The following is a 7,589-nucleotide window of genomic DNA, read 5'->3' as shown; positions in this document are numbered from 1 at the left end:
GCGCACACGAGGGATACCATTCTCCCCGACGTTGAAGTACTTTGATGGATGACACAACGGTGACTTTGCACACGTGAAAGCACAGTAAAAAAATGTTTTCTGGAAGAATAGCAAATAAATGAATAAGGAAGAAACTTACTGCAAAACATGAAAACAAGAATATGAAGACAAACTATTGTACAGAGAACTTAAGAAATATGGAAAATATGGAATTTTAAAAATAGAAAAGGATTCCTAGGAATGTTCATGAACGAACACGAATTATGGTTGAGTACATTGCTTACTTTTTATTTTTTTGCATTATAAACTATAAACTATGATTTTAAAAACGGTATTTATGTTTTCATTTATAGGAGTCACATATTTCTCTAGCTTATATAGAACATTTTTATGGTATCCCTTAAAAAGGTACATTGTCATGTATTTCCTTTCTCTTCTACTAGTCTACTAGAGAATTCCATTACAAGAGCAAACTAAAAGCAGGGCCAGGAATACACGATGATTTACACTAAACACCTCTAGGCCCGAAGAGTTGCAGCCCTGAGGGGCAGGAGGGGCAATTTCACAAACATGCGCGGCTCGTTCCTTTTTTCTTTCTTTATAAATACGGTTCGTGTATTGGCCGAGGGGGAGGTGCCGCTAGCTGGATCCCAGCGATCCTATAAAAAGGTGCCAATCGCCCCCACCCCGACCTGCACACATCGCTCGTGCTCTCAAACAAGAGTGCGAGTTCGAGGCATGACGGCCCTGCTGCATGTTGCATGAGGTACCACCCCCCTTCCCCCCTCTCTCCCTCCCTAGTGTGTTCTGTTCTGCTAGTCTGTTGCAGTCCCCTCCCATCCCCCGGACTCATCTCCTCTCTTGTTATCACCAGCCGGCCGGAGTCGGATCCCATTGCAGCAACGAGCCCAGAGCAGCGCGAGGCGGCGACCGATCTGGGTGAGTTGTTCATCCGTACCACGTTCCTTTTTTTTTCTCTCGTTTCGCCTGTGCGGCGCCGCCGCCTCGTTTGGATGGATCCCGGCCGGCGGGCAGGGCGGTTCCCGCCGATCTCATCGGGGACTAGTAGATTAGATTGGCAGCAGTAGTTCCGATGCCGGGGGCATGGCGTGACCAGGGTGGCCGGTCCGTATGGGCCGTGAACGCCATCACGATCCGGCCTTCTCCGGGTCTTGTAATCGCATTCGATTTCTGTTGTAGAGATTTTTTTTTTGGCTAAGCTTATTTTCCTGTTGTTAGTAGTAGAGTTTTTTTTAAAAAGTTTTTTTTAGGGAAAAATAGAACGGGAACGTGATTACGGTTTTTGCGCTTGAAACTTTTTGTGAAAACAAAAAGGGGGAGGAATTTGGGGGGCGTGTGTGTATGACGAACGGTGGGCGTAATAAAAGAGGATTTTCTGCGGCCCGGCGCGCTTGACTAGGCCCGTGCTCCTGGCTGACGGCTATCCCACTGACGCAAGGGCCCCACCCCGCGCCGTTTTAACAGGGTCCGTGGCGAGCGAGCCGCTGCGCACACGAGTCACACAACGCAACACGGGAGCCAGCGCGAGAGGAAAAGCAGCGCAATTAAGGCCAGCCGCGCCTCCTCCTCGGGACGCGCGCGCTCTCGCGGGCGGGAGACAGAGCCGTCGCCGTTCGCCGTTCGTCGCTCGCCGCCGCCCGCCGCCGCCCGCCGCCCATGAGTGATGACGGGCCGTCTCGTTTCTCCGCCGTGTCGCGCCGCCGTCGCTCACCGCGTGCGCCCGCCTAATGCTGCAGGCCGAATCAGCCGGCGGGGGAGTCGTCGCGGCGGTCCATGAGCGCTGACGCCGCGGGCACCAACATCATCAGCAGAAGAAGAAGCAGGCTGGGCGACGAAGCCATGCCGACCCCGTCCTCCAACGCCCCCGACTCCTCGCCCTTCTCCAACGACGGCGGCGCCTCGCCGAGCGCCATCGACCGCATGCTCCGGGGCAGCGGCCGGCGCCACCACCTGCCCACGGCCGCGTCCCCCGACGCCATGGACACGGACGTCGTGGAGCCCGCCGCGGCCTCCCTCGCCGACTGCGGCGCCCAGTCGCGCCCCGAGGGCGGCCCGCACGCCAGCATGGACGACGCCGGCGGTGGCGGGTCGGGGGGCCACGCCCCGCGGCCGCCGCTCTCCGGTCCCCGCAGCGGGTTCCGCCGCCTCGGCCTCCGCGGCATGAAGCAGCGCCTCCTCGTCGTGGCCAACCGCCTCCCCGTCTCCGCTAATCGCCGCGGCGAGGATCAGTGGTCCCTGGAGATCAGCGCCGGTGGCCTCGTCAGCGCGCTCCTCGGTAATCCCTTCTCCTCAATGTCATGCGCCGGAGCGACGCATGCATCAGAATCCTGCACTAGTAGCTGCATGTACTGAATTTTTCTGAATTCGCAGGTGTGAAGGATGTCGACGCGAAGTGGATTGGCTGGGCCGGTGTGAACGTCCCCGACGAGGTCGGCCAGCAGGCTCTCACCAATGCACTCGCCGAGAAGGTTCGTTGCAATCCACAGAATCTAGAACATATTTGGTGTCAACTGAACCAATAGAACAGTGCTTTCTGTGTTTTTACCGCTCTAGTTCGTTCTAGTGACTGAAACCATATCTGTTTCTGCTGATCAAACAAAACAGAGATGCATACCAGTGTTCCTGGACGAGGAGATCGTGCACCAGTACTACAACGGCTACTGCAACAACATACTCTGGCCGCTCTTCCACTACCTGGGGCTGCCGCAGGAGGACAGGCTGGCAACCACGAGGAACTTCGAGTCGCAGTTCGACGCGTACAAGCGAGCCAACCAGATGTTTGCTGATGTCGTCTACGAGCACTACCAGGAAGGGGATGTCATCTGGTGCCATGACTACCACCTCATGTTCCTGCCCAGGTGCCTCAAGGAGCATGACATCAACATGAAGGTCGGGTGGTTCCTGCACACGCCGTTCCCTTCCTCGGAGATTTACCGCACCCTGCCATCACGCTCGGAGCTGCTTCGCTCCGTGCTCTGCGCTGATTTAGTCGGGTGAGCATGCATCTTGCTTTTTATAAGTAATGGTTTCTTTACAAGTTGTTCTTAGCTCTGACTGATTTTCTTCTTCAGATTTCATACATACGACTATGCAAGGCATTTCGTGAGCGCATGTACCAGGATACTCGGACTCGAGGGTACCCCTGAAGGTGTGGAGGACCAGGGAAAGTTAACACGGGTTGCAGCGGTACACATCAGAACTTTTATGTTAATTAGTTTGTTTATCCGACATGTTTGGGATCAGTGGCGGTGCTTCACTAGGGCCTCTCCTCGTTGTGAAATACCATTAGTTGTTAAGCTATTCATGATTTCACCTATTCCTACATCTCATTACGATGATTTATACAATATCCAATTTGTTATTTGGAAAATGGGTGATTCTTTTTACTCACGTGGCTGAAATCTTCAGTTTCCTATTGGGATAGACTCTGATCGTTTCAAAAGGGCGTTGGACATTGATGCAGCAAAAAGACATGTCAATGAATTGAAACAGCGATTTGCGGGACGGAAGGTGAGAAAACACTTGAAATTTCCAAACAGCTGATAGGATGCTGCTATTGTATTTTTGAAATTTCCAGATCTACCTGGCACATTTTAGCGGTTCTAACTCATAAATGCCACCTTGAAACCCACACTTCCATTTCTGTCCTGTTATTCTAATGTAGGACATTAGATCTTGACCTACAAACTTATAAACCATACTAATGATATCTTTTTGATTGACCTATCTTTCTTTTGTTGAAAATTCAATAATTTATCGACGTCTCTTGTAGTCTTACAGAGTATTTGTTCCTGGTTATTGTCATAGGTAATGCTTGGTGTTGATCGACTTGACATGATCAAAGGAATTCCCCAAAAGATTTTGGCCTTTGAAAAGTTTCTTGAGGAAAACCCTGAATGGATTGATAAAGTGGTTCTGCTTCAAATTGCTGTGCCAACTAGAACTGACGTCCCTGAGTGTAAGAACATTTCTGTATTTTGTTCTTGCCACTCAGCATATGTAGTGCATCATATGTTTGACATATGATTGTTCATACACATAGTTTTCAATTCGTCAGCTTGCTGTCTCTTTTTAAAATATCATTCCTCTTAAACAATATAGATTTGGTTGCAGTTCTTATAGCACTTCCTTGTTTCTTGAGCAGATCAGAAGCTTACAAGCCAAGTGCATGAAATTGTTGGGCGCATAAATGGACGATTTGGAACATTGTCTGCTGTTCCTATTCATCATCTGGTTAGCTTTTAAATAGCTCTTTGTGCTATCTTATGACCTAAATTCTTTGTGCTATCTTTTAAATAGCTCTTTGGCAAACTATTTCGTTTCATCTAAAATAATTTGCTCCTTGCAGGATCGATCTCTTGATTTCCATGCCTTGTGTGCTCTTTATGCAGTCACTGGTAATTCCTGGCAGCTCTCTTGATATTGAAAGTTGGACTTTATTAGCACTCTTTTGTTCAAAATATTAGTGCTTTTATCATGCTTGAGCTGTGCATTTCCTCTGTTTTGCTTAGATGTGGCTCTTGTAACATCACTGAGGGATGGCATGAATCTTGTAAGCTACGAATATGTTGCATGCCAGGGATCAAAAAAAGGAGTTTTGATATTGAGTGAGGTAAGTGATCAGCTATCGATTGGTTCCAAATTTAGTCTGTAAGGATATTCATATGTGTGTGTTTATATTTCCCGTTTCTTTTACACAGTCTCCTGAAAACATATTTGATTTTGGTTCATAAGTTCTGCCATTGCAATTTCAGTTTGCCGGTGCAGCACAATCGCTTGGTGCTGGTGCCATTCTTGTAAATCCCTGGAATATTACAGAAGTTGCAGACTCAATAAAACATGCTTTAACAATGACATCTGATGAGAGAGAGAAGCGGCACAGGCATAACTACGCGCATGTAACAACTCATACCGCCCAAGATTGGGCTGAAACTTTTGTATGGTGAGGAGCTCGTTTCCACTTCGTCTCATTTGTACTTTTATTACTAGTGGATTAAATGTTTCTTTTTCATCGTCAATATAAATTTGTTAGCTGCTCCCAGACTTTCTTGTAACCACACTGTGTCTTTTCATGTAGTGAGCTAAACGATACAGTTGCTGAAGCTCTGATGAGAACAAGACAAGTTCCTCCTGACCTTCCTAATCGAACGGCCATCCAGCAATATCTGCAGTCAAAAAATCGTTTGCTCATATTGGTAAATACCATATTTTTTCTTTTCTATTGATATTTGTTGCGAAGTTGTTTATACTGGCCATCACTGGGGTTTTATAATGCAAAAAACTGCTTGTTTACTCTTCTCAGTAACTTCTCCATATGTTGAAATGTTACACATTAGTTCATTTATTTCCCTTGCATTTTAAACTAAATGAATGGCATCTGCAAATATGTATAGTTTTTCCTTCTTAGTACAATGAACTTAGCACTCAAACAACATGACCTTACAATTTCTGTTTGTTGCACCGATGACTGAATATAGGGTTTCAATTCAACATTGACCGAGCCAGTTGAATCCTCTGGGAGAAGGGGCGGTGATCAAATCAAGGAGATGGAACTCAAGTTGCATCCCGACTTAAAGGGTCCTTTGAGAGCCCTCTGCGAGGACGAGAGCACTACGGTTATCGTTCTCAGCGGAAGCGACAGGAGTGTTCTTGATGAAGTAATACTACTACTCCTCCTGTCATTTTGTGATTTGTAATTGCTTTATCTGTTAGTATTAAAATCAACATATCCTCTCCCCTTTGCAGAATTTCGGAGAATTTAACTTGTGGCTGGCAGCAGAGCATGGGATGTTCTTACGCCCAACTGATGGAGAATGGATGACAACAATGCCTGAGCACCTGAACATGGATTGGGTCGACAGTGTAAAGGTACGTCTGTTTGATGAGCAATGTCCAGCCGTAACCCCTTAATGTATACCTTCTCACACCATTTACTCTTTTTCAGCATGTTTTTGAGTACTTCACAGAAAGAACCCCAAGATCTCATTTTGAACATCGCGAAACATCATTTGTGTGGAACTACAAGTATGCCGGTAAGTGATCAGGTCTTCATGCACAGTTTTTGTTCATGTTGTGAATAACAAAAATATCCAATACCATTTGCACTTGCCTGTTGTGAAGATGTTGAGTTTGGGAGGCTCCAAGCAAGGGATATGCTGCAGCACTTGTGGACCGGTCCAATCTCAAATGCAGCTGTGGATGTTGTTCAAGGGAGCCGGTCGGTTGAAGTTCGCTCTGTTGGAGTTACAAAGGTCAGTTAGGCAGTGCGATTTTTAAACATGGTGAAAGCTTGTCATGTTATTTAGCTAACTGATGTTTTTACCAATTATTCATTTCCGTTCTGTAGGGTGCTGCAATTGATCGTATTCTAGGAGAGATAGTTCACAGCAAAAGCATGGTCACTCCGATTGACTATGTACTATGTATAGGACACTTCCTAGGAAAGGTAATTCTGCACTGACTTCATGTTCTTGTATTCCTTTCTAGTTCACTCTTCAATGTGTGTGATAGTAGGAAAAATGTGAAATTTTATCTTTTCAGGACGAGGACATCTATGTGTTTTTCGACCCTGAATACCCTTCTGAACCAAAAGTGAAACCGGACGGTGCCTCGGTATCCGTGGACAGGAGGCAGAACGGGCGGCCATCCAACGGCCGGAGCAACTCGAGGAACTCGCAGGCGAGGACACAGAAGCCTCAGGTCGCGGCGCCGCCTCCGGAGAGGTCATCGTCGTCGTCCGACCACAGCACCGCAAACAACAACAGCCACCATGACTGGCGCGAAGGGTCCTCGGTGCTGGACCTCAACGGCGACAACTACTTCTCCTGCGCCGTCGGGAGGAAGCGCTCCAACGCCCGTTACCTGCTCAACTCGTCGGAGGACGTCGTCTCCTTCCTCAAGGAGATGGCCGAGTCGACGACGCCTCGCGCCGGTGGCCTCCCGCCCGGCGCCGCCGCGGATTACATGTTCTTGGATAGGCAGTAGACTCTACTAACCAACAATCACCCGGCCGCCCCGCCCCGCCCCGCCGGAGAAGAAGAGTTAACAACAGCCCTGAATAACATTGGTGTTCGCCGGAGCAGCCGCCGTGGCTGGCCCGGCGCGGCGTGGTGTACAATCCTGTACAAAGTATGACTGAGCCCCTGGTATTACTGTTACTGCGAGAGGTCTCGCAGCAAACGGAACGGGGAGGAGACTATGACACTCTGTGACTGTGAGTGATCCCGAGGAGAGTTTGTGTTAGGCGGAAATTGATGGATATTTGTTATTATGTGATGTGATGACTAATCTCAGTATTGACGGTCTATCGCTGGTTTCTGGAAGCTCTGCACTTATGCTCTTGACTTTTTCGTTCGACTGGCTTCGGATTCTGTCGTTTCTCACACTAAAATCTTGGTTCATGATCCAATTACACTGTGGCCACGCAGGTAAGCATGGCAACTTGAAACTGCATTTGCGTAGTTATTTGACCCTATCCCCCCTGAAAATCTAAACTAATCTAGAGTGATGTGAGACTGAAGGGTTAGGTACAGCTAGCTCCTGACGGAATCTAACTGCATATAAGCAGG

The 7,589-nt window shown here is 48.1% G+C and overlaps 1 protein-coding gene across 3 annotated transcripts; it reads left to right on the top strand.

Moving 5' to 3' along the window:
- Positions 1-628: 628 nt before the first annotated feature.
- On the top strand, positions 629-7,325 carry LOC123140281 (alpha,alpha-trehalose-phosphate synthase [UDP-forming] 1). 3 transcript variants are annotated; one of them, XM_044559906.1, is made up of 19 exons: positions 629-766; positions 875-939; positions 1,758-2,296; positions 2,392-2,489; positions 2,626-3,014; positions 3,093-3,207; positions 3,430-3,531; positions 3,829-3,979; positions 4,166-4,254; positions 4,370-4,418; positions 4,533-4,633; positions 4,776-4,963; positions 5,099-5,216; positions 5,499-5,678; positions 5,767-5,889; positions 5,966-6,053; positions 6,142-6,272; positions 6,368-6,466; positions 6,562-7,325. In XM_044559906.1, the coding sequence occupies exons 1-19, from the start codon at positions 755-757 to the stop codon at positions 7,003-7,005; spliced, it is 3,081 nt and encodes a 1,026-aa protein (XP_044415841.1). In that variant the 5' UTR covers positions 629-754; the 3' UTR covers positions 7,006-7,325. The 3 variants fall into 3 exon arrangements, with proteins under 3 accessions (XP_044415841.1, XP_044415843.1, XP_044415842.1); XM_044559908.1 differs by having other exon boundaries at positions 652-766; positions 1,486-2,296; XM_044559907.1 differs by lacking the exon at positions 875-939 and having other exon boundaries at positions 707-766.
- Positions 7,326-7,589: the final 264 nt, after the last annotated feature.

Source organism: Triticum aestivum, chromosome 1B, assembly GCF_018294505.1.
Source record: "Triticum aestivum cultivar Chinese Spring chromosome 1B, IWGSC CS RefSeq v2.1, whole genome shotgun sequence".
Lineage (NCBI taxonomy): Eukaryota > Viridiplantae > Streptophyta > Magnoliopsida > Poales > Poaceae > Triticum > Triticum aestivum.
Note: the sequence above shows the minus strand (reverse complement) of the source record. Positions and strands in the feature narration are given on the sequence as shown.